The sequence below is a fragment of the Phacochoerus africanus genome, chromosome 3, assembly GCF_016906955.1.
Source record: "Phacochoerus africanus isolate WHEZ1 chromosome 3, ROS_Pafr_v1, whole genome shotgun sequence".
NCBI classification, from domain to species: domain Eukaryota; kingdom Metazoa; phylum Chordata; class Mammalia; order Artiodactyla; family Suidae; genus Phacochoerus; species Phacochoerus africanus.
Window position 1 is genome coordinate 100,173,111 of NC_062546.1, and position 27,403 is coordinate 100,200,513.

The 27,403-nt window shown below is 40.2% G+C and overlaps 1 protein-coding gene across 1 annotated transcript in view; it reads right to left on the reverse strand.

Moving 5' to 3' along the window:
* CSMD1 (CUB and Sushi multiple domains 1) overlaps positions 1-27,403 on the reverse strand; it is a 1,865,356-nt gene that overhangs the window by 595,575 nt on the left and 1,242,378 nt on the right. The window contains exon 7 of the mRNA XM_047772241.1: positions 8,677-8,754. Coding sequence (XP_047628197.1) covers positions 8,677-8,754 — 78 coding nt within the window. The remainder of the gene's footprint in view (positions 1-8,676; positions 8,755-27,403) is intronic.

Here is a 27,403-nt window from a genome sequence, read left to right on the forward strand (position 1 = left end):
CACCTTTGAAAATGGGTTCTAAATAAAATGATGAGGCATAAGGGATGTGCACTTTTCCTGAATTCTCCTTGATGTTCTGAGTACTTCTTGATTTTTAATTCTGGCTCTCCTGTCCATCTTGATATCAGGGCTAATTAATTTAACTAGCCGACTTAGTTTCCTCGTGTATAGAATGGAAAGCTTTAATTTAATTCATAAAGGAACTACCGTGATTCATTAGTTTAAACTTAGAGCTTCTTCTGATTGAAGTTACTCACTAGCAAACATTCGATCCTATAACTTAATTACAACGAATAGTGAGCCTCTCTTCTAACTGCTTATGTACCTGTATCAACTCACAAACACCAAGAGCCACACAATTCTCCAGAGTTTCAGAGTGTTTTTGATCCAATTATATGGTAAGATTAAGTTATTTTATAAAATTTGATAAAAATGTATGTTTATGTTGTACTTCTAAAAAAATCAATGATAGAAACGCTAAGATGTGTACTATTCTTTCAGGTCTGCCATAATCTGTAGGTTGTTTGCATTCACTTTTTGAAAAAAAATAATACATTCTCTTGTCATTCTGCAAAGTAGGTCTGTCCCTCTAGTTAATTGATTATGCTCTATAAGTGTATGCTGAATCCATTTAAAAAGGATTTAACTTCCTGCTAGGGTTACAGTACAATTGAACCATCTAAAATCCCATCAAGCTATATCTTGTTTCACATAATTTAATAGATCCTTTTTTTCTGGTTACTTAAGAAATTATACATGTAAATGGAGTGATAAATAATTGATGAACCACCTAGCTTGGCTTATAGTTAGCAGTGATGACATTCTTCTCAATGCATCTAGACAGTAGTTCCCTTCACAGCAAGATTTTCCATAGCATTTTAAAAGATATTTTAGCTCCTGCAGTGACACAGGCCTATTTAGAAACTGCAAGCATAATTTACTTACCTGATTTATGAAGCAATTTATACAATCAACTATATTCATGCTAGATGGGGATGGATCTTTGTTAAGAAAACAAGGATCTTCAACAATTGCCAAACTTCATATTATTACATTTTATGATGGAACAAAGCAGAGTGGGGCGATTATCCCTCGTGTTTTATTAAACCTTTACACAACTGTTAGAGGTTAATGGGGCTATTATTTTTTCTACTGTCAAAATCTGCTTTAAAGCAAGATCTAGAGCAGTTAGTGCCAGAAATCCAGCAGAGAATAGTGGGCATGCCTTTTTCTGTAGCGGTTTTACAAATCACTTCAGTCTACTACCATTCACATAAATCACACATTAATCAGAGAACAATAAAGTCCCCTAAAAACAAAACCTGATGATGAGTGGTGTATGCAGCACCTTAATAACAAGCTTACTGAGTATAACAATATTATTGAGAAACAAAATGTTTTCTTTTTGTAACTGAGCAAAGCAAATTCTGTTAACTTTTGGAGATTATTCACTTTTGTGGGGAATTGATAAAACAACAATATCCCAATACCTGGGAATGTATGCCCTGATGAAAATGCTGGTTAGAAATTATTTCTGGAATAAAACTGCAGAGGTGGAAAGCACACAGAGCACCACCTACAGGTGAGAAGATTTCAGGGGCATGGACTGACTTCTGCTCCTTGGCAGCCTTGCCTTAGAAGTTTACTAACAGCCTCACTCTCATCTCCTTCCCTCATCCCACTGCCCTCCTGTCCACAACACTCTTCAAGCTCCAAATCTGGGGAAAGCTTGGCTTTCACTGCAATTCTTCAAATGACCTTTCTAAAAGCTAGCATGTTCTCGTCATCAATTCAGTAACAAATGGACTCACCCAGCAGTGGTATGGAGGGAAATTAGTGCATTGTAGGGTATTTTCTGACCTACTAGAGCACAGAATCTAGACTGGTAATGAGATTTTACTACCAAATGCTGTCATCTTGTTACAGAGATTTGAAAAAGATTAATTCCTTACAGTTTTAATGTTTCCTTCCACACAGTGGACATAATGATTCTAAGACTACAGTATTTTCTCTAATTGATCCGGTAAGTAATTGTATGTGCCTCTTTCATAAAATACAGTTTTTAAAATAGGAATGATTTTCTCTTTACCAATGCCAAGCAAATGTCCATAAATGAAAGAGTCAAAGGATTCAGTCATTGACAAGGTCTAATACAGAAAACATGGTGACCTGGCTTGCAAAGGATCTAATTTAATATTGCTTTACATCCTCTCTTTCTGTGGGTCTTTACCTTGTATGGGCTGATCTACTACTATTTTGAAAAATAATAAATTTTTATTTTAAGCAATGCTTGATAAATGTTGCTATCTTTATTATGGCACTTTTATGAATATTTACGTAACTTGAAATACCAGTAGACTGTAAATTCCTCAAGGAAAGGAATACATTTTGAATATCTCCATGATAGCTGTTTGTCTTTCCTCAATGAATGACTGCTGAATGCATGAATATAAGATGTGAAATGCAAAGACCTAGCTGAAGAAAAGGATGACATCACTTTATCACATTTCTTCAGGCCACCACATAACTAGGAAACTCAGCCATTTGATGAATAAATATTTATGAGCAACTGCTGTGTGCTTGAGACTCTGCTGGTTAATTGGCAGCTATCAGAGGGGAAAGAAGACAAAAATATCCACCTTCAAAGAGCCTATATTGTAGTGGGAGGAGTGGGAGAGACAGGAAATACATAAAAATACATATACTTTTAAATATATTATTATATTATGCATTATATTATGACACTTATTGACTAATATGTTATATTTATATACATTATGTAATTACATAATTTATACTATATATATTATGTGTAATATGTATATAATATTCCTCTTATGCACCCGCACACACTCATGTAAACACAAAAATGTGCGCACATAATATACAAAAGGAAGCATGATATATGATATGATAGGTGATCCAGAGAAAAGCAGAACAGGTAACAAGAGGGATAAAGTCATGTATGGGAAGGCATATGAACACTAAGTCAGTGAACAGTGAGAGCCTACGGAGAAGGTAACTTCTGAGAAATGATCTGAAGGAAGAAGGGAGGATGAGGCACCTTTGGGAAGACCATCTCAGACTCAAGATGGAGGAGCAAAGAATGAGGAGGGAGTGTGTTTGAGACTTGAGGGAACAGCTCCTGAAGCCAGCAGACAAGGGCCAGAGGGAGAGCAGGTGGGGTGGGGAGGTGCGGAGGTCCTGCGGGCTTTGTAAGGAATGCGGGTTCATTTTGGTTGTGATGGGACTGAGCAAAAGAATGAGGTGATTCCACTGATGTTTCCTCCTCATCTTTCTGGACCAGGTGTGGAGTTCTCAGCTGCAGGGAAAAGGCAGACAGGGAGATGGGGTGAGGTGGTGCAGTAACATGTGAGGGATGTGGGAGGAGAAGGGAAATGGTTGGCTTTGGCACATGTTGGGGCAGCAGCCTGGCTGGTGCTGGGGATGTAACAGTGCCAGGCTCTACATCCTGAATGTTGAGGATGCGGAAGAGTGAAAGATATGGGAAAAGAGTGAAAGAGATGCCTACCATAGTGCGCCTTGAAACCCTGAGTCTGGAAATCGAGAATCCAGGATCATAAATCAGAAAAGCCTCTTTCCGCTCTGGGAGTGGATTGCACTGAAACTACTTTCCAAATGATGACAGTTATTGGGACGGTCTGCCTTTTCTTCATCTCTCATTTTACCCCTATTAATAAGAATTAATGTTTTCCTTCTTTCTTTTTCTTTTTTTCCTTTTCCCTAGCTTCCACTAATCCCTGTATATGGAGAGAGGATTGAAGTGAGTGCCTTTTCCTGAGCTGAGCCCATGTTTTGATGTTTATATTTCTAAGCTTGGAGGCTGACAGCAAGGGAGGAAATTATGCAAGACATAAGCTTAACCTTTTCTTTTTTCCCTTTTAGCACTGAAGTATAAGTAAAAAGAGAATATTACACACTAGTGTAGTCCATTTGCTCTTAAATTATTCCAAACTTAGGAAAACAAAGACTATGAATATGCCAATTTTAGTGATAAGTGGACAACACAGTATGACCCAGGGCAGATGCGAAGGTCTTTACAAGGGCATACTTTAGAAAGTGGATTAACCAGTCACACCATGTTAAAAAGATAAGTCAAACATTATAGAGTTATGGTTGCATCTTTAACTGTATAAAGTCATCATTTTGCACCACTGTCCAAAAAATGGAACTACACAAGTTTTAAAATGTGCCCTTCCAAATAATTATGTCTCAGCCAAAAGAAAAAACAGAGAAAATGGAACTATTGGATATCATTATAAAAGACAATATTTGATCAATTGCTGTTCATTAATAGGCCTATTTTGCAACTTTGAATGAACATCATTCTGTTTTGCTTCAAGTATTTTTTTTTAAAGGTAGAAAAAAATTGATTGTCCATGGAAACAAAGGCGATGAAATAAATGGTTTATAGTCAAAAGTAGGGTCATTTATTTCACAATGTTCTGTTGCTATTTTGTCTCAAGTGTTTATAAGACAATGTATTATATTGTTCCATTTTTTCCAAAATGTTTTATTTGGCTTTACATTAAATAATGACTGTGAACCAAATGTCCTATCCCGCTTCAGTATAAACTGCTGTAACTGCAAATGCTTAATACACAGCATGTGCCATCAATTTATCTGAGTGAGTTACAACAAATCAATATTGAATTTGTAAAGTCATTTGTCTTTAACTTTATATGAGGAGAACAATCTCTGGCTGGAAAATAACAACCAAGGATTTTTTTTGTCCTTCTCCCTACATAATTTTACATTTTGTAGTTAGAAGGACAGTAACAAATTACTGAGCCTCCTGACTCTTACACCCAACATTGTGTTCTGCACAGGAGAGTATCAAGAAGAAGAAACTATATCTACGGTTACTGCCATTGGAAAAGGGTGACAATTTTAACAGTCCTTTAGTATTGAGAGGTCCCAATGCCAGAATAAGGAGCCCACCATCACTCAGTGATGAAAAGAAGATGGGGGAGGGGTCTCGATGTTTACTGAGTTTATTTCTGGTGCCCTTTCTGTTGCATTTATGCTGCGATCCTTTAGAGCTTTAAATAATTAGGAATTTGGAGTATTATGCAGAATTAATACCTTAATAATCTTTGGCTTTTTTTTTTCTGAAAATGTCATTAATCAATAATGAATGAGATTGATGAAAAAGCTTCTAATTGTGTCCTGGGTGGGGCTAGAGGAAGCTCGTGTTCGGGCTCACCACCTGTGAGGAGCCAAACTACTTTCTAAGACCTTAGAAAACAAGTTCAGTGCTCTGGATCTTACACCTCCTCTGGCAAATAAGATGCCAGCCATTTAAATTCTTCACTGACCTACTGCTTAAAATCTATATTCCTTCTCTCTATTTATATGCGGAAAGTCCCTAATGGACATGGTTTGCAGAACACCCATCGTATGTCGAATAGTGGAAGGGGCAATTTACATTGCTTTATCTACTCAACAAGAATCATTACTATTTTACTTTTATAAATGATGTAACTTGGACTTGAATACAATAAATATTTTTCAGCTATTGAAACCTTGTCTCTGACTTCAAAGCATATGTCCTTTCCTCTATGAAGCACTTAATTTTTTTCCTGTCACAGCTTCTGCATAAATAACATATTACCATTTATTACACTGCTGATCTTAGAAGGTTCACAGTTCCCTCGATTCCTCATTTCCTCTAATGATTAATTTTCAAAGCTAACAAAAAAAAATAGTTTAATACTGTTGGGAGAAAGGACAGACGCTTTCTAACACCAGTGAGTTATTATGCATTTGTCAATTTGTGTTCAGATAAGGACCCAGACATATTCTCTTTACAAGAAAAGCTCCTGCCTGACTGTTACACTAAGAGATAAATTGGATGTCTACTTGATCTGCCATCGGCCCTCCTATTGATTTGATGTAAGGGTTCACCTGATATGTAGTTCTATGTTACTGCAAGGTTTTTAATCCATAAAAAAATCAATTTCAAAATAATTATAAATAGTACCTCACCTATTTTATTGACCATTCTGAACAAAAAGCTAACCATAACAAAATTCTAAAATTTTATTTTAAAATAATTAGTTCCTTTCTTCTCATCTTCCAGTAGTTTTCTTTCTTCATTATTGACAGGTAAAATTGAATTTGCCCATGATGATCAAACAGGAAGCACAATGAAAACAGAAAGTGCATTTTCAAGTTAAGGTTTTTTGTTTGTTTGTTTGTTTTTTTGCCATTTCTAGGGCCGCTCCCGTGGCATATGGAGGTTCCCAGGCTAGGGGTCTAATCGGAGCTATAGCTGCCAGCCACAGCCACAGCCACAGCAATGCAGGATCCGAGCTGCATCTGCAACCTATATCACAGGTGACGGCAATGCCGGATCCTCAACCTACTGAGCAAGGCCAGGGATCGAACCCACAACCTCATGGTTCCTAGTCAGATTCGTTAACCACTGAGCCATGACAGGAACTCCTCAAGTTAAGCTCTCTGTGTGTGTGTGTGTGTGTGTGTGTGTGTGTGTGTGTGTGTGAGAGAGAGAGAGAGAGAGACAGACAGACAGACAGACAGACAGACAGAGAGACAGAGAGACAGAGAGACCCAAGGGTCTGAAATGCACTCAGAGATTGCAGATGCCCCTGCATAGACTGTGTGTGGCCCCAAGTCCCTATCTTGAAGCCCAAACCTCTAAGGTGGTTACCCTTGGACCCTTTGGGACATGATTAAGTCATGAAGGTGGAGACCTCATGAATGGGATGAGTGCCCTGATAAGAAGACATAGACTAGGACCTCTTTCTTTCTCTTTCTCTCCCTCTCTCCCTCTCTCTCTCTCTCTCTCTCTCCTCTCTCTCTCTCTCTCTCTCTCTCTCTCCTCTCGCTCATCTCGTCTCTCTCTCTCTCTCTCTCTCTCTCTCTCTCTCTCTTTCCAGTGTATGTAGATATAGGAGCAGGCAGACTTCTGTCTGACTTAGGAAGTGAGTCCTCACCAGGCAATGAATCGACCAGAACCTTGATCACCTTTTCAGCCTTCTGAACTATGAGACCTATATTTAAACCATCCAGAATAGTAGTAGACACACCCTGGTCTGAAACCTGCATCCTAGGGGGCTGGGTTTACCTTTCTGTCCTCTCCAAGTGCCACAGGACACTCAATGGACTACTGTTGTACCAGCAATTAGCAGGGAGCCATAAAATAGGGGTATTTAGAAAGGAGAGGTGGATCAATCCAAAATGTGATTTTTGTTTTAATTATTATTATTTTTTAGGGCTGCACCTGAAGCATATGGAAATCCCAGGCTAGGGGTCGAATTAGAGCTGCAGCAATGCAGGATCTGCAGCTGCAACCTACACCACAGATTGCAGCAACACCAGATCTTTTACCCACTGAGTGGGGCCAGGGATCGAACCTTCAGTCCTCATGAACACTAGTTGGGTTTGTTACCACTGAGCCACAATGGGAACTCCTCGATATGATTTTTAAAGGACTATTATTGCCGTTTGTGTTTGTTTACTCATTATTTTAGTGGATATATTTGTCATGGATAACCTCACATGCAATCCCAGTAAATCATGCAGATAAAAACAGGTGCTCTAGGGCTTCACCCCAAGCCTCCCACCTTTATCAACTGCTAGCCATGGAAAATAGGACATAGATCTCAAGCACTGGGATAAGTGCCAAGAGAGCTGGTCAGCTGAGACACCACAGAAAGAGGTCGCTGGGAATGAATAGGAAAGGCACCCAACAGGTTGAAAATCTTAAAACCAACCTGGTGCACAGGGGAGAACCACACTGGAAATAAACCCACGTGGGTGTTGTGGTGGAGCCTTCTAATCTGCAGCGAGTGGGACAGACAGACTCACAGTGAGACTGTGGTGAAATAAATGATGTTACAGTGCCGAGAACATAGCCCTGAGGGAGCAGAAAGAAGAAACAGCTAACTCTGCCTGGGAAAGTCAAGAAAGGCTTCAGATGGCGAGTCTCTGAGATCACGTGGGTTTCTGTGCGCAAGGAAGGTAGAGAGGACACTTCAGGCAGAGACACATGACATGGTCAAGAGATGGCCCTTTTGGCTATATTATGATGAGAGGTGTCAAGGAGGAGGTACCAGAAAGGTAGGTATCAGGGGACATTTTCACTTATTCAACAGCTTTTAAGTGCCTACTCTGTACTGGGCACATCCAGATAGAAGCCGTAGAGATGTGATCTTCATTTTCTGGTGTCCTTTGAAAGGATGTGGACATTGCCCTTCTGAAGCTATAATATTCTTAATTCATGAATGATCAAGAATATTTTAATACGAAAATGACAAGACCATACTTCTAGACCCCAAAGATCAACCTGGTATGTGTGATATGTACTATAAGGGACAGAGAAACTGGGATCAAAACACCTGAGCATGGAAGAGCTATTTAATATAGAAATCTGGAAGGTCCAGTCTCAGACAACGCTGATGAGGGCAGAGTGGGAAGACAGAGTTGAGATGTATTCAGGAGACAGAACGAACACACACTCTTTCCCAACAACGTGAAGTCAGTGTACGTTCTCTCTCCCAGCAAATACTTTTTGGAGGCAGAAATGTAGAATGAAATGAAATGGGAAAGGCAGTTTACAGAATTACTTCTCCGGAATCACTCCCCTCTAATGGACATATCCATCCTCATATAGAGAGAAAGAGAACTTACAGACGGAGTTTTTATGGCTGCTGTCCTTGCTAGGCATCATCTTGACTCCTCTTGACTTCAATTCAATTGCTTTCTTCACTGGAAAAAACAAAATAAAAACATGATTAGGTAAGACTCGGAGAGATGTCATAAAATTGTTTCATCGTCATAACGTTTCCAGCCATAACTGCTTTCTTCCCAACCTCTGGAACACGGGGAAACATTCTAAGAGATGAATGATGCAAAGCAAATCAAGTATAAGAGCTTGTGAATAATTAATGCAAGGCTACCGACCAGGAAGATCATATCTCAGAGTAGCACTGGCAGAAAAAGTGCTAAAAATAATATGTGGTGAGATTACCATCTACATCCAAACCACTCACCATCAGCCCTGGCAAATTCTATCAATCACTGTCATTTTGCCAAAGCACTCAGCCGACTGCTCTCTGAACTTATGAGCAGTGACTATGGAGTTTTCTAAATTTGCTACATTCATGAAAAACTTTCTAAGAAAAATGAAATTTATTCATTTATTCATCTAGTCATTTAATCACTCAAAGTTTAACAAATACTCATTAATGGGGGAGGAGTATATGAGGAAATGTATTAAGTGCTGGTGGTGAAATGGTAAATAAAAGAACACCAGTCTTTCCAAACCCATATAGGCAATATATATATATAAAAAATACAATGTTGGTTTCTAAAGTCACAGTTCTCAAACTTAAATAAGTTCTTGATTTTTTCTAAGTCCTACATTAAATATTTTAATTCCACTTTTCTGGTCATTTCTAGGGAAAAAAGTATAAAGTCATTTGTGGGAAATAAATAAAAAATAATAATTTAATTTAAAATTTCCTGTTTTAAATATTAAAATTGGGAGTTCCTGTCATGGCTTAGTAGTTAATGAACTCAACTAGGGTCCATGAGGATGCAGGTTCAATCCCTGGCTTCGCTCAGTGGGTTAGGGATCCAGCATTGCCATAGGCTGTGCTGTGGTCTCAGATGCAGCTTGGATCTGGCATTGCTGTAGCTGTGGCATAGGCCAGCAGATGTATCTCTGATTTGACCCTTAGCCTGGGAACTTGCAAATGCTGCAGGTGTGGCCCTAAAAAGCAAAAATAAAATAAAATAAAATAATTGTATTTTTATTAAAGTTAAAATAATATTTTAACTTAAACATTTTATTTACATATTTGCATATAATTTACATATTTAGACTACAGAAGCATGAAGAGATGGGTTCAAATCTTTGCATACAACTTAGTAGCTATATGATCTGTGTCAGTTACTTAACTCAGAGCCCAAGTTTAGTTATCTGCAAAAAGGGTGTGATGGTTACTTTATATGCCAACTTGACTAGGGTATAAAGTGTCCAGATATCTTGTCAAATGTTATTATGGGTGTTTCTGTGAAGGTGGTTTTTGGATGAGATTAAGTCTTGAATCCATAGACTGAGTATAGCAGATTGTCCTACCCCCCACCCCCGTCTCTGGTGTGGGTGGGCCTCATCGAATCAGTTGAAGACCTGAACAGCACACAAAGCTGACATTTTCCTAAGTAGAAGATAATCCTTCTTGCCTGACCACTTCACACTAAGGTATCAATTTTTCTGCAAGTGCATTGTTTTTTTTTTCTTCCAGCTTTACTGAGATATAATTGACAGACAGCACTGTGTAAACTCAAGTTGTTCAGCATAATGATTTGACTTACATACATCATGAGATGATTCCCACAAAAGTTTAGTGAACATCCATCATCTGATAATGATACAGAATAAGGGAAAGAAAAAATACTTCTGTCTTGTGATAACACTTAGGTTTAACTCTCTTAGCAATTTTCAGATATAACATATTGGCGGTGTTACTAATATTTATCATGTTGCACATTCATCTTCACCACTAATTTATTTTGTTACTGTAAATGTGTACCTTTTGGATGCCTTCATCTACTTCCTCCTTCCTGTTCCCCTTGCCCAGTAACCACAAATCTGATCTCTTTTCCTACAAGTTTGTTTTTGTTTGTTAAAGAATAATTGACCTAAAACACTATGTTCATTCCTGCTACAGTACATAGTGATTGAAAACTTCTATCCATTTCAAAGTGATCACCAAGATAAGTCTAATTACCATCTATTACCACACAAAGATATTACATAATTACTGATGATATTCCTCACACTGTACATTTCCCCCATAACTCATTTACCTTGTAACTGAAGTCTGTACCTCTAGCCTCCCTACCTATTTCTCCCCCCACCTCCCTTCTCGCTTGGCAACCACCTCTTTATTCTCTGTGCCTATGACAATGTTTCTGTTTTGCTACATTTGTTCATTTGTTTTGTTTTTTAGATGTAAAGGTAAAATCATATACTATTTATCTTGGCCTGATGCCTTCATACTGGCATATTAGTTTTTTTATTACAGTTGATTTATAATCTTGTGCCACTTTCTGCTGTATAACAAAGTGACCCAGTCATACACACACACACATACACACACACACATATGTATATACATATATACATTCTTCTTCTCATGTTATCTTCCATCATGTTCTATCCCAAGAGATTGGATATAGTTCCCTGTGCTATACAATAGGACCTCATTGCTTATCCATCTAAAAGTAACAGTTTGCATCTACCAATCCCAAACTCCCAGTCCACCCTACTCCCTTCTCCTTGGTGACCACAAGTCTGTTCTCTATGTCTGTGAGTCTGTTTGTGTTATGCAGATAGGTTCATTTGTGCCGTATTTTAGATTTCACATATAAGTGATATCATATGGTGTTTGTCTTTCTCTTTCTGACTTACTTCACTTAGTATGAGAATCTCTACTGCCTTCAGATTCAAACGGATACACTGGTTTTTCCTAGGTTTTGGTCCCACAACCCTTTGGACTAGAACCACATCATGAGCTCTCCTCACTGACCCACCCTAAAGATCTCGGGACAGCCCAGCCTCTTGAATAGTGAAAGACAAGTTCTCATATTTCTAACCTAGAATGAGCTATATGTATGATTCCAATTCTCTGGAGAGCCCTCAGACAGTAGGCATGCTGATATCAAAGGCAGGGGAACAGAGGCTGTGTAAGTTTTAGGCCTAATGGATGCACCCTGTTTAGGAGACAACCCTGCACATTGTGGGCTCAGGACATGACAGACTTTGTTGCTATTTTCTTACCTGCCCTCCAATGGCTGCCCTAGAGGCAGCCACAGAATCTCCTTTGGAATTGTCCTCCATTGCCGATATTCCTAGACATTTGTACCCTCTCCCCCTCCCTTATGCCAATCACTGAACTTTCTGACCCGCTGGGTACCACGTGTCTGGGCTCCGTCTCTCAGAGCCCCCATCCCACTTCTCATCTGGCCTCTTCACAGTGCCATTTGTAACTATCTTCTATTTTAGGAAGCATCTGCAAACACACTATGGTATTTAATTCTCCCCACAACCCTCTGAAGAAGGTATTAAATGAAACCTGACACATATTAGGGAATCAAGGTACACAGATTTGTTGGAGGGATGCAGGGAATAAGATGTGGGATTTGGGCCCAGATCGTCTCACTCAGCACTCAGCACCCTTCACGTGGTTCTGCCCGCTTAAGTGTGGTAGAGTGGAGGGTACAGACTGCAGGACCCAAGCACCTGGAAGGAAGCTGAAGATGCCAAAGGGCCTGTACCTGGCCTTCCATTCCTGGGTGTCACCTGAGTTAGACTGCAAGGATGGTATATTGGCACTTTTCTCTGCAGTAACAAAACAAAAGCTGATCCTCTCCCATTTCTCACCATCCTCTGAAAAAGCAAACTTTTAAATTCAAGGAGAGAAGCAGTCGCCTCTGTTGGTACTGAAAATGCCTTTCCTTGTCAAAGGAGGTGTTGAAGCAAACATTCACAAAAGAGGGAATTGTAGGAAGTTGCTTTGGAAGGAAGGGGAAGTGCTGGTATTTGAGCAGGTTCAGGACTGGCCAGGACAAAGCAGTCCACATGGAAAGAATCAGGGATGGCATCTTTCATCAGGGCTGAGATATATGACAGCTATAGGGAAGCTATGGGGCAGGGCATCTGGCTATCAGGGAGCTGGTCACAAGGCATTGAGAGAGCAGATTCTCTGATGAGATCCAGGGATGGTTTCTCTGTGGGATGTCCAGGAGAAGAGGATCAATGAGCCCACCTGTGATGGGGAGCTCCATACCTGAAACGACATCTCAGGATGGGGTGATGGGATAGAAAAAAGGCGGGGTCCAGACCTGTCAGAACCTGAATGTCATTAGCAGGCTGAGAAGAAGACTGCATTGGACATGCCTGGACACAGGTATTTATCTTTTCTTTGGAGCCAATTCATAACCATTATACCAATACAATGGCAAGTTGGTACTATTTCTACCTAAGTGACTGTTGAATTATTCTTCAAAATATTCTTATTTACATGATCTCTTTGTTTTATTGATTCTACCAATTTACCTGGATATGGCGGTTATGAGTCTTCCCTTCTTGCCACAATTCAGTGGGGTCTGGCCTTGGATTTGAATCCTATTCCCATTAATCTAGTTGTGCAACATGACAAAACATTTAAATATTACATATCAGAGTTGTCAAATCTTTTCAAATCAGTAATGAGTCTTCATACTGTGTATTTCAAAAGGGAAAACAAGAATGTGAAGGGAGTTTATAAATCTTTGAAAGCCTGTCCCAACAGGGTGGATTAGAATGGAGGAAATTAGCCCCGTGTGTTTATGTGGCACAAAGTGATCATTACGACCAGCACCATAACTAGATGTGGGACTCCTGGTATACAGATCACTTGTGGTGGATGACGAGGTGCTCCCCACAGACAGGATTGGCCAGTGGGTGGCCCCTTGTCATCTTCTCCTCTCAGGGAGCCTGAAGCTACAGATAGCCCAAGCCACACCTTCAGGCAGAGGCCACACTGAGGGCCATCCACGGGAGGGCATATGGTTCCAGAAATGGACCGCCTGGGAGATATCTCAGCTCCAAGCACCTGGGGCATCATTGCAGCTGTCTGCACCTCACACAGCCCCACTGCTGTTCAGTCTCCTCCTGTGCACAGGAGTTAACCCTACAGGGCACAGTGAGGTCCCCCACTGCAACATCCATCCATTCGGGACAACCTTCTAGAGAACCTGTCTGCAGGTATCAAGCATCTATCTTCTGCTCCCTGCTTACTCCTGGTCTACATTCTATTCTCATCCTCATCCCAGCATTGTGATGGGGTGAGGCGGGCGGGGGGGGGGGGAACAACACAGAAAAGAGAAAACTGCATCTGGAATCTGCTCTTGCTGCCCAGGGAGATATGATCCCTCATCAGACCTCCCAGAACAAGACAATCATCTGAACCAGCCAGGCCTTGATGTGTGTCTCCATCATGGCAACATTTTTGTGCTGAAATAACTTTATCTTGAAGTTACTCAGGAGAGAGGAGAGGAAAGCACAATAAATAACGCACAGAGGGATCAATGGGAGATAATAAACAGCATAAAACTCAAAGCAAATGCCACCTCAAATAAACAGACAAAACAAACAAGACTCAATGCACCCAGAAAATGTAAAAAAGCAAAAAACAAAAAACAAGAAGGCTTCAGGTGCAATAAAGCTGAGTATCCACAACCTATGCAAGAGTCTAGTAAACTAAGAAATTCCATAACTTTGCAAAGAAGTGAATGCAGCAAAGGGATTTTTCCAGTACAATGGATGGTGCTGTTTGCAGGAGAGTCTCCCCTGCTCTGAGCTCCAATTCCCTCAAGTTAATGCATCCTCCTCTTACTCCACAGCCTGTTCTTGTCAAAGACATGAAGAAAAGGCAGAAACCATGCTGAAAAGGCCTCTTCCCTTACCCCTTCCCTGAGATCCCCCCTTTTCCTCCATCCAGGGTCCTCCCCCCCCCCCCTTGGGGCTGAACAGAGATTTCCACGTTCATGGAAAGATGGGGCAGGTAAGGGAGTGGGGCATAGCCAGGAGTATCCTCAGAAAGACCAGTCACCCAAAGCAAAGTTCTCCATCAGCCTGTTTTCCACGGATTTGAGTGTTTAGCCCATTGGTTCTCATATCTTGGAACGAGTGATAAAGCACTCTTCCTGATTTATATAAATGTAACCTGGAGTCCAATCCCAGACCTTTGCCAGTCAGAAAATCCAAACCTGGGCTAGACCTTCAAGCTTCATTTTATTAGTACCATGGCTACCCAGTGTTCCATTTTTCACTTATTTTGCTTCCTTTTTTCTTTGTTACTTTGTTTTGTTTGGTTTTGAGAGGAGATGGGTATTCAATAAATGTAAAAGTCAGAGTCTGAGACTCACTGGTCTGTCTTGCCAAGATAACTTCCTAGTAATTCAGTTTCAACAACTTCAAATAAGTAACCACCCTTTCTTAGCAAAGACATTTAAGAATGGGGAAATTCTGGGGTGAATATTTGAAGATTTAGGGTATAAAACATTAAAAAATAGCAACCACTATACACAAAGGGTTACATTTTTTTGTTTGTTTCATTTTTCTTTTGCGGTAAACATCAGCTGCTGTCACTGTCATCTCTCAGTGGTTAAAATGCATCACTTCACATAGTTTGAAAATCTGAGGGAACAATTGCTACATTGAAATGAAAATGACTTTTTCACAGTGTTTAAAATAGTAATAAGGTCCTTTGCCCATCTTTCAACTGGGTTGTTGGCTTTTATGCTGTTGAGTTGTATAAGTTGTTTGTATATTTTAGACAAAGATGGGCAAAAGACCTGAATATACATTTCTCCAAGGAAGATATACAGATGGCCAACAAGCACTTGAAACAATGCTCAACATCACTGATTATTAGAGAAATGCAAATCAAAACCACCATGAGCTGTGACCTCACACCAGTCAGATTGGCCATCATTAATAAGTCTACAAATTACAAATGCTGGAGGGGGTGCGGAGAAAAGGGAACCCTCCTGCACTGTTGGTGGGAATGTAAACTGGTACAACCACTATGGAGAACAGTATGGAGGTACCTTAGAAATTGATACACAGAACTACCATATGACCCAGCAACCCACTCTTGGGCATATATCCAAACAAAACTCTCCTTAAAAAAGACACATGCACCCTCATGTTCATTGCAGCACTATTCACAAAAGCCAAGACATGGAATCAACCCAAATGTCCACCGAGAGATGATTGGATCAGGAAGATGTGGTATATATACACAATGGAATACTACTCGGCCATTAAAAAAGAACGAAATAATGCCACTTGCAGCAACATGGATGGAACTAGAGACTCTTAGCCTGAGTGAAGTAAGTCAGAAAGAGAAAGACAAATACCATATGATATCACTTACATCTGGAATCTAATATATGGCACAGATGAACCTTTCCACAGAAAAGAAAATCATGGACTTGGAGAATAGACTTGTGGTTGCCAAGGGGGAAGGGGAGGGAATGGGAGGGATTGGGAGCTTGGGGTAAATAGATGTAGAATGTTGCCTTTGGGATGGATTAGCAATGGGGTCCTGCTGTGTAGCACTGGGAACTCTGTCTAGTCACTTATGATGGAACATGTAATATGAGAAAAAAGAATATATACGTGTATGTGTAACTGGGTCACTATGCTATACAGTAGAAAAATATATAAATAAATAAATAAATAAATAAATAAATGTCCAATATCAAAAAATAAATAAATAAAACAACAATAAGGTAAGACATAAATAGGGCTGTTTCTACATGATGCAACTACTTCTTCTGTCCTCTCCAAGGAGAATGTCCTTCCTTCCATGTCCATGACTGACCCCTAATCTAGCTCAGCCAGCTCCCTGGACCCTCCCCCAGCCCCATTCCTGCCCAGCAGCAAGACATCAGCCTTCACTGTAATCCTCCTTCACACCTATTAGACTTCTCTTAGGAAACCCAGTCATTTCCTCTGCCTCTAAGGACCCCAGAACTTCCTATACCAAATGACAGAATTCAGTGTCTAACACAATACCCGTAATGGGGAGCCTAGAAAACTCCAAATAAACAAATAAAGTGCAAAATTATTTCAAACTTAATTTACTAAATACAAGTTTTTGAGAAACTCCCAAATCACAGAGGAAATTGTTTCACACATAAACACCAACTGCTGACAAATGTGAAGAAATCAGGGTTTGGAATTAAAAATATAAGCCCTGTTTATTGGACTTATTATTAACTCAGGATTATTGTGATTTTACTAATACTTCTCCAGGCTAAAGATTCCATCTAAGCGGCACATCAAAAGAATATTCATTGTTTTTGTTATCAATCCTTATAAATTCTTTGAACTGTAAGAGTTCACTATATATACATATATACACACTTTCACATTTGTTATATTTTATTTACATGTTATATTTTTATATTTATTCTATATACTGTACATATTTATATGCTATGTACTTAAATATTTTAAAATTTTATTATATATTATTGTTACATACTTAGTCTACACATTATTTTACATACAATAAATTTATGTGTATAAAATATTTTCATATATAGCATATTCATTAATCTATTGAAATTTTTATTGTTAGAAATGCTCTTGTAGTCTATCTTATTTGGCTTATAATTATTTAATAGCTTTCTATTAAATTTGATAAGTAAACAATTATAGTTCATAAGCTATTAATCTTTTATACTTACATTGTATTTTTATTTTATCACCTGCCATTATGATTGGTGACATTTCAAATGTCTGTATTTATATTAACTTATTTTTGAATTGGGAAAAAATGGAATTTTTCAGGAAAAAATGTTCTCGGCTCATGCATTTTTTATTTCTGCTTTTATGATTGTTTTTGAGCATTTTTGCTTTGTACGTATTTCTCATCACACTGTATATTTGTTTATTCAGATAATGAATCACTGCGTATTCTGAAATGGATTGGTCATAATATATTTAATTTCTTTCCTCTTAGACATTAGCTTTTTTATCACTTGCTGCAGTTGTAGATAATACCAAACACCCTCCACCACATCATCAAACTCCGATCAGTTTCATGGGAAAAAAGTGCTAGAATTAGGATTTTTTGATCAAAGCCCTTAATCCTTTGTGCTGAACCGCCTTTTAAAAAAGCTGTACCAGTTCACTTGCCAGTATGTGTACACATAGCTTGACTGTATCACATTTGCCACCACTGAGTTTCAGCAGGTAAAAGGAAATACTCTTTCTGTAGTAGAAAAACACTCTCATTTTTATTTGCATTTAAAATAATGTGCTGGAGTTTCCATCATGGCTCAGCTGAAAGGAATCTGACTAGCATCCATGAGGATGAAGGTTTGATCCCTGGCCTTGCTCAGTGGGTTAAGGATCCCGTGTTGCTCTGAGCTGTGGTGTAGGTCATAAAGGCTGCTGGGATTTGGCATGCTGTGGCTGTGGTGTAAGCCAGCAGCTACAGCTCCCATTCCACCCCTAACCTGGAAACCTCCATATGTTGCAGGTGTGTCCCTAAAAAGACAAAATAAAATAAAGTGCTCATTCATTTATTCTGTGATGTAAATTCTTCTATTTTGGGGGTCGTGGTCTGTATAGTCGCCCCCCCCCCCCGCCCCATCCAGAGGGATAAGTTCCCCAGGGGATGCCTGAAGCCACACTGGGACCAAAGCCTAGAAATGCTACGTTTTCTCCGTCCCGCCCTCCCCTCGCCACACCTAGGATGGAGATTAAATCCTAAATTGAGTAATGTGGGCATAGATATCGACACTACCCTCGGAATAAGATGGAAGCGCTATAACGCTGCCCTGCAGGAACTCACGTGAATGCAGCCTCTCTGCGCAACTTCCCCTGTGGTACCCACACATGCTCTTGCTGTCTTCATGATGCTTGTCACACGCAGTGGCCTAACCCTGGCACTTTGAGGTACGACAGCAAAGCCTGCGCCAGCGTCTTTTTCCTTTCACCCAATTTCCCTGAGAAGGTTCTTGCTGTGACCTTGGCTACCTCAGCCTGGGAATGGGTTTCTTTCTGCCTTGAACCTCCGCGGAAAGGCAGACTTAGGCTCCTGTGCCCGCCGGGCTGCGCCCTCCTCTGCGCTGCAGGGTCGCTCTTCAGTAGCACGACAGGCCTCCTGGAAAAGGAGCAGCCGGGGAACCGGACCTGGGTACGACGCTGCTGCGCACTGAGCTGACCTCGCGAGATTTCCTCACGGCTCAGCCCAGAGCAAACGTGAAGGCTTCAGAATTGTTAATTTCTGGAATTTTCAGTTTAGTATTTTGGGCCCCAGTTGACTTCAGGTAAGTGAAACCCAGCAAAGTGAACCCTCAGGTCAAGGGGGATGCTGTGCCTTATTTTATTTTATTTTTATTTTTTTTGCACCCCCCGTCCCGCCAGGGATCGGATCCCCACCGCAGTTACTGCAACAGCAGGTCCTTAACTCTGTGCAGGCAGGGGATGAACCAGCCTCCTGGTGCTCCAGACACTGCCGTCTCCTTGTACTACAGTGGGAACTCCTAAATCTAGAAATAATTCTTGTCTCTTCTTTAGCAGTTACCTTGCCAGCATCTCCCTTGTAAGTTTAGCCACACTCGGGGATCCCACATTTTTATGAGATTTTCTGAAGTCCTTGAGCATGGACTCTTGAGGATAACTGACTGCCAAGTCTTAGGAACTACATTATCAGCTTTTCATTTCTATTGTTTTTGTTTGTTTTCTTTTTAGGGCCTCACTTGCTGGCATGTGTACGTTCCCAGGCGAGGAGGCCAATCGGAGCTGCAGCTGCCAGACTATACCACAGCCAAAGCAAGGTGGGATCCAAGCCGCCTCTGCAACCTACACCACAGCCCACAGCAACGCGGGATCCTTAACCCACCGAGAGAGGCCAGGGATTGAACCCGCATCCTCATGGATGCTAGTTGGATTTGTAGCCTGCTAAGTCACAACAGCAACTCCTTCATTTTTTTTCTCTTAAATAAGCCAGCGTCCCTTTGGTTGTGAAAATCAGCTTCTTTAAGCCTGGCATTAAAAAAATCTTTTGCACCTGAAACATCACAGGTATGTATTTTCTAGACATCACAGTGTTAACAATTTTGTTGTTGATATTCCCTGTTACCAAAATCTTTTAGTCTAATGTCACTTAACAGCACTGTGAAATTTAGAGGGAAAAAAAAAATTTCCATGTGAAGTTATATTAGTACATGGAGAGTCACATCTGAGTAGTCTGAGGGATTAGGGTGGGACGCCCATACACCCATGGTTATTGCATTCTTCACTCATTTAAAGGATAATTACAGTAGCATCCTTTATTGGAAGGAAGGCAATTAACTTTATTTGTCCTCACAAGCTTAACAAATCATAGACTCATAGGTGTCGCTGTGGTTTAAGTTGTCATATGCTCTAGTCTCACTTGTGAATTTTCTGAAATCTTGAGCCACAACTTTGCTTTTTGTCTCATTGATTAAATAAAGGGATTGAATTTTAGGAAGCCTGACACTCTATTTTCTCCTTCTTGTTCTAGGCAGATGATGCAAAATAAAAGGATGTCTTTGGTGTCAATTCACAGTAGAATTCCACTCGTCTCTGTACCGTGTATTATAAGGTGGACTGTGAGAGAATTCAGTTCAGTGTTTTCTTCTGAAATGTAAGGGTGACTTGCAGATCTGTTACTACAAATGCACAAGATGCTCCAGGCAAAGTGAAAACTTGCTGCTGGGCGGGGCTGTCAGGTAAGGCTGAACATCATGCACACAGAGCACACTTTGGTCCTCAGATAGGACCAGCACTGTACATCAAAGACTCATTGACTGCTGCAAAGGAAAATCCCATTTCTTCCCTATGATAAAGAATACAGGTAAGCAGTCAGATGAAGAGATACACAGGGTGAGGTCCAGGAGGGTGCCAAGCATAGGGGCTCACTACCTGTGGAGTTGAGGTTACCCTCATGGCGTGGACGTTTTTGCCAACGTGGAAGCTCTCTGAACCCATTACTGTTAAGATTGTATGGAGTCTTCTTCACAGAAGCATGATGCACCCGTAACTCCTTTTATACCCTTTATTCCCTCTTTGGAGGATATAGAGTAGGGCTGAAAACTTCAAGTTCTAATCAGGGCTTGGTTTCTCTGGTGACCAGCCCCCATCCAGGTGCCCATCAAGAGTCACCTCAATAGAATAAAAGATGCTTCTAGTGTTTTTCTCACTAGGGAATTTTTAAGAGTTTTAGGAGTCCTGTGCCAGGAATTGGAATAGAAACATATTCTATTCTATTATCTCATACTGTCATTCACTTCCTCCTATTCCACTAGAGTCTGAATATTTGTGTCAAATTCATATGTAGAAACCTAACCCCAAATGTGATGATATGAGGACGTGGGGCCTGTGTGAGGTGATTAGGTCATGATGGGATTAATGCTCTTAGAAAAAGGCCCCCAGAGAGCTCCCTTGCCCTCTACCTAGTGAGGACTCAGTAAGAAAACCACTAACCATGAACCTGAAAGCTCTCACCAGACCCTGAATCTGCTAGTCCTTGACCTCGGACTTCCAGCCTCCAGAACTGTCAGCAGTCTTGTCTGATGTTTACAAGTCACCAAGTCTATGGTATTTTGTTATAACAGCCCAAGAAGAGTATGACATATGCTAAGGGCAATTTCAGTTTTACATTTTTTCTAACTCTTTTAATCAGAAAAGCCTCAAACTTACACAGCTTGGATTTTGGGGTTCAATGTGAGATGTATCATCCTCCTGCAGCTCCTTAGTGACATCACTCTGGTGGGTTAATAACATCCCTAAAACTTAGATCCTTTGTATAAGAAAGATGATGTCCCCAGCCTCACAGAGGTGTTGAGAAGAGGAAAGGAGATAACAGGCAGAACCCCTATATGTGCAGTCTGGCCATCCACGGGCCTGCACAGAGCTTGAAGGATACTTCATACAGGAGGGGACTTTCCTCTAATGCTTCCATCTGTTGGGAAGCCTCATCTTCTCTCCTTTCCTTATCTTCTTCATGTACAGGAGGTTGGAGAAAAAGCTAACTCCCTGAGTACTGTCCCCAAGGGATTAGGACCATGTCCTGTCATTTTCATTTCCAACGGAGAAACTGGCACACGTCTACCATCAATAAACAAATTAGTGAATAAATCAATAATCCAGTAAGATATCATAGTAAAGGCAGCAATTGTTTCTAAATTAATTTTTAAAATATTGTAGTAACAATTAAACCTCCCATAAAATCATATAGAAACCATGAGAGAGTGATCATCAGATTTATCTCCTAGAATACATGAATTAGCACATTATTTTAAGCACAAATAAAACTGAGAGAGTACTTTTCAACTTCCAGGTTAGAAATCTTTTATATGCTAAATTTCCATATTGGCCAAGGTGATACAGTCAAGATATCACCTTATAGATAGATGATAGATAGATAGATAGAGGACCACTTAGGGTAACTGGTACAGCTTTCCTAAAAGTCAGGAGCTTGATCAAAAATCCTAACTGTAGTCTTTTTTGGGAAAAAAAAAGTGAGAAGAGTACAGGAGGGAATTTACTGGAACATCATTTCATTGACAATCTCTGTCTTCTATTCATGAGATTGGTAGAAGCTGTTCATTGTGATTAACTCTGTATAAAATATCTGCATAAGTGATATAAGCTCTAACGTAATAGATAAATGTGTGAAGTATAAGTGTCCCTCAGCCCCAGGAGGACCTGTTAGCAAGAAATCTCAGGACAACCTCTGCTTTCCTGCCTCCACAGCTTTTAGTGCCTCTGGCCAGGGTATGTAGGAGCTCATATTCATGCACCTGACACCCCCCAGCAGGAGTGGCCCCCGTGGTGGGCAGAGCCCACGTGAGCCATGGCCCAAGTCTTTATTTTTTCAGGCAAAGAATGAAAGCATGTTTCTCAACCACGACCCCTGGGGAAGCTCACATGATGTCTAGCAGCAGGCCTGTAAACTGAGCCCTGGATGGCTGGTTTCTCAGCGCAGAGCTGAAAGCCTCAGAACCTGGCTGTGTTCAAAGCTGCCCTCCCAGGAGTTCAGGCGACCATGTGCCTTTGAACAGCAGGAGGACCAGGCCACAATCAGAGGTCAATTTCTTTCTCTGGCCCCTGCATCTCTACAGACACTGCTTCCTTAGTGAAGCTGTGATATTTCTCTTGTTCTGTAAGCGGCAAGCCCTCACCCCACGCGGGGACATGGGATGCACGGCCATGCCCTGGGGTGTGTGTGTGGGGGGGTATAGGGCTGTAGATTTTCAGTAGTTAGGACTAATGGGCACTGTTTCTACATCCTCTGTGGCTCAGTCTTTATAATCAGTCCTGACAGATGATTCAATGGGATTACACCATGAACACCAGCACGGTATCTGGCCCACGCGAAACTGGGTTCATTATTTTCACTTCAGCTGTTGACAAGAGTTTATAGCATTCCAATGCTTGGGACACGAGAGAAACATACTTTCAGATTTTTTTTGCTTCTGAATTCTAATGGTATTTTTGGTTTAAAAGTATTTCCTTGTTTCCCACTTTTACTTTATTACGACTTTGTAAGTACTATTATTTTGCTGTTTTTCCCCAGTGCTTTTGGAAAAGCCTCATTAATTTCATTAAATGGTATATTAAATCAAACTTAATGTGCTGAAAAAGGGGACAGCATTGTACATCCTTTACATGGGAATAATAACATTTCTCTGAATGAATTGTCATAAGCCATTTTTGAGAAATTAATTACAGAGCATTTTCTGAGAGGTGCTGGATAAAGGAAATAGCAGGAATAGCAGCCTTTTTAGTGGCCAGCAGTTTCTGATAGACAACACTGATAAACCTAAATGTCGTCTTCCTCTTTCCCCCTCCCCTGCCATCACCAACCCCCCCCATAAAGCCAGTGTAAAGAGAGTGGATGTAGTGACTGTTATGTAAATCAGGGTTTGTCCAAAACTTAAGTAAACAGTTACTGTAAGAAATCAAAATGTGGATATCTTCAACTTTGGGAGGCAAACATTGGAAGGCAGAAATGTTTAAACGTAACAGCATTGAACTTCCATGAAAGTTAAGACTTCAAAGTAATTTAATAGTTTGAAGCCTTGTGGATCAACATATTGATTAAGCTACTAATCTTGACTAAACATAAGGTAGTATTTGCCTCGACCTAAACCAGATCTGAAACCATTCTCTCATGAAAAGAATCTTCTCTCTTATCTTTGAACTTTGATCTATAAATGTTCCCTGTGGCCAATATTCCCAATATATCCCCACTGATAACTCACCTTGGAAAAGAACATAGTGGAAAGAGTCCTCGCTAGTAAAACTATTCAGTCCAGGCATGAAATGCATGTGTTGTAGCATAGCATTTTGTAAATTGCTCTGGAATAGCCTTTTCTGGATCTGAGATTATGAACTGAGGTTCTTTTAGGTGCGGTGTTATAATTAGACCATTATTCATACACTGAGATGTGGTATAGAGAGAATTAGACTGTGTAGGGAAGTAAGACTTGGTTTTGGATGTACTGGGTTTGATATGCTTGTTACTGGACACGGAGCTAAGAATTTGGCTACATGAGACTGAACAAGGGAAAGACTGGGGCTAGAGATGTGAACTGGAGAAATATCAGCCTGAAGATACAACTAAAAAGCTGGAAATGGATAGACTGTCTTCACTAGCAGTTGTCAAAGAGTGTTGCACATGCCCAGGGACCCCAAGACCTTCTGGGGGCCCTATTAGGGCAGAACTGTTTTCACATACATACTAAGGTATTATTTTCTTGTTTCACTCTGTAAAAAAGCAAAGCTAGGTAAACTGCTGAAGCCTCAGCATGAAGAAGGCAGGGGAGCCAACAGCACCACCATCATTGTATTACCCAGGGTGCTTAAGTGAGAATGCCAAGAACAAAGCCATGAAAATAACTAGTGTTGTGAAGTCTCAGCCTTTTAATGCATAGCTTGTTAATGTTCTGCTTAAGAAATGGGAAGTACTTTTGCAGCCCTTCCACTGTACAACAAAGAATGGTGCCTATCTTGAGGATAAATGCTCGTGCAATTCTTTGACTTCAGAGATGAACGGAACTGCGTTTTCATGAACTACCACTTTTACTTAAAAGGAAGACTAACAAGTCAGGATGCTTGTAGTAGGTTTTATGGCTGCATAACAAATTAGAGTTGGCTCCCTGTACCTGCAGGTTCTACATGCTCTAATTCAAGCAACCACAGATTGAAAAGCTGAAAAATGCAATGTGCTGGCAACTATCCTTAAGGCACTTACATTGTATTAAGTATCCTAAATAAGCTAGAGAAGTTCATAAGCACACAGAGACATGTGTGTAGGTCCTATGCAGACCCCAAACCATTTTATGAAAGGGGCTTGACGATCTGTGGATCTTGGTATCTGGGGTGGGGGTGGGGCTGGAATCAATCCCTCATAGATACCTGGGGCACCTATACCACATGCAGTACTTAAAACAGCAAGAATGTACTGTCTCACAGTTGTATGGGTCAGAAATCCACTCATCAGGTTCTTGGACCTGTGTCTGACATTCATGGAGTTGGCCAAGCTGCCTTCTCCTGTAGGGGCTGGGAGGTGTCCTTCTCCAGGATCAGACAGGTTGTTTGTTGGCTGTTGGACTGAGGTCCCCACGCTCTTCCTGGCTGTTGTCCAGGGGTTACTCTCAGTTCCAGGAGGCTACCCACCCTTCCCTGCTATGCACCCCACCCATCTCCAGTGAAAAGGAGGTTCTCCCTCCTATTGAGTTTCTTGCATACAGAATCTCTTTTCCCAGAAGTGCTCTTTGGCAGGGCTCATTCGATGAGGTACAGGCCACTGCAGACAGGGTCCTTTTCTTAATGTCAATGGTGCCATGCAGTGTGGCCCATTCACAGAAGGGAGGGCCCATCCTGTCACCCAGAGGGGAGCATCAGTCAAGATCACAGATCAGAGGGGCCACCTTAAAAATATGCTTATCATCAGGTATTTGGGTTGTCAGCCAGGTATTTGGTGATATTTACTTGAAAATTATCAGCTAGTCCTTTAAATGTATTGGATAGTATTTTTTTCTGATGATGACATTTGAGTTTTTAAGCAAACATCAGGATTATGGAAAACTATTATTTGCTTCTGTGATTTTTCATAACCTCCTAATATGTAAAGACTTTTTTCTGATGACAGTGGTGGTGATATGAACAAGGGTGATATTTTAAAGATACTATACAATATCTATTTTTGGGATATTGACACCAACCATATGGAAAATATAAGTAATTCAGTGAACCAATGATTTTTTTTTAATTTGTATGACGATTTTTATTTTTTCCATTATAGCTGGTTTACAGTGTTCTGTCAATTTTCTACTGTACAGTAAGGTAACCCAGTTACACATACATGTATACATTCTTTTTTCTGACATTATCATGCTCTGTCATAAGTGACTAGACATAGTTCCCAGTGCTACAAGCAGGATCTCATTGCTAATCCATTCTAAAGGCAATAGTCAATTAACCCCAAGCTCCCAATCCATTCTACTCCCTCCCCCTCTCCCTTGGAAACCATAAGTCTATTCTCCAAGTCCATGATTTTCTTTTCTGTGGAAAGGTCATTTGTGCTATATATTGTATTCCAGATATAAGTGATATCATATGGTATTTGTCTTTCTCTTTCTGACTTACTTCACTCAGGCTAAGAGTCTCTAGTTCCATCCAGACAAAACAGACTTTAAAACAAGGGCCATAAATAAAGACAAAGAAGGACATTATTTAATGGTAAAAGAATCCATTCAAGAAGAGGATATTACAATCATCAATATATATGCCCCTAATATAGGAGCACCCAGATACCTACAACAAATACTAACAGACATAAAAAGGAGAAATTGATGGCAATACAATTATAGTAGGAGAATTTAACACCCCACTCACATCAATAGACAGATCCTTTAGACAGAAAATCCTAAAGGACATAATAGAAGAGTTAGACTTAATTGACATTTTCAGGACATTACATTGAATAAAATCAGAGTATACATTCTTCTCAAGCACACATAGAAATTCTCAAGAATTGACTACATACTGGGGCACAAAACTAACCTCAACAAATTTAAGAGTATAGGAATTATTTCAAGTATCTTTGACCACAATGGCATGAAACCAGAAATCAACTACAGGAAAAGAAATGAGAAAAAAACTTACTAAATGGAGACTAAACAGCATACTACTAAAAAACCAATGGGTCAATGAGAAAATCAAGAAGGAAATTAAAAAACACCTTGAGACAAATGGTAATGAAAACAAAACCACTCAAAATCTATGGGATGCCGCAAAAGCAGTGCTCACAGGGAAATACATAGCAATACAGGCCTTCCTCAAAAAGGAAGAAAAACCTCAAATCAACAACTTAACCCATCACCTAAATGAATTAGAAAAAGAACAACAAACAAAACTTAAAGTCAGCAGAAGGAAGGAAATCACAAAGATCAGAGAGTAAATTAAAAAAAATGCAGATTAAAAAAAATAGAAAAAAATCAATAAAACCAAGAGCTGGTTCTTTGAAAAGGTAAACAAAATTGACTAACCTCTGGCTAGACTCATCAAGAAGAGGAGAGAAAAAACACAAATAAACAAAATAAGAAATGAAAAAAGGAGAAGTCACAGCTGATACTACAGAAATACAAAAAGTCATGAGAGAATGCTATGAACAGTTGTATGCTAACAAATTTGACAGCCTAGAAGAAGTGGACAACTTTCTAGAGATTTAACAGTCTGCCAAAACTGAATTAATAAGAAATAGACAAACTGAAGAGACTGATAATGAGAAATGAAATTGAATATGTC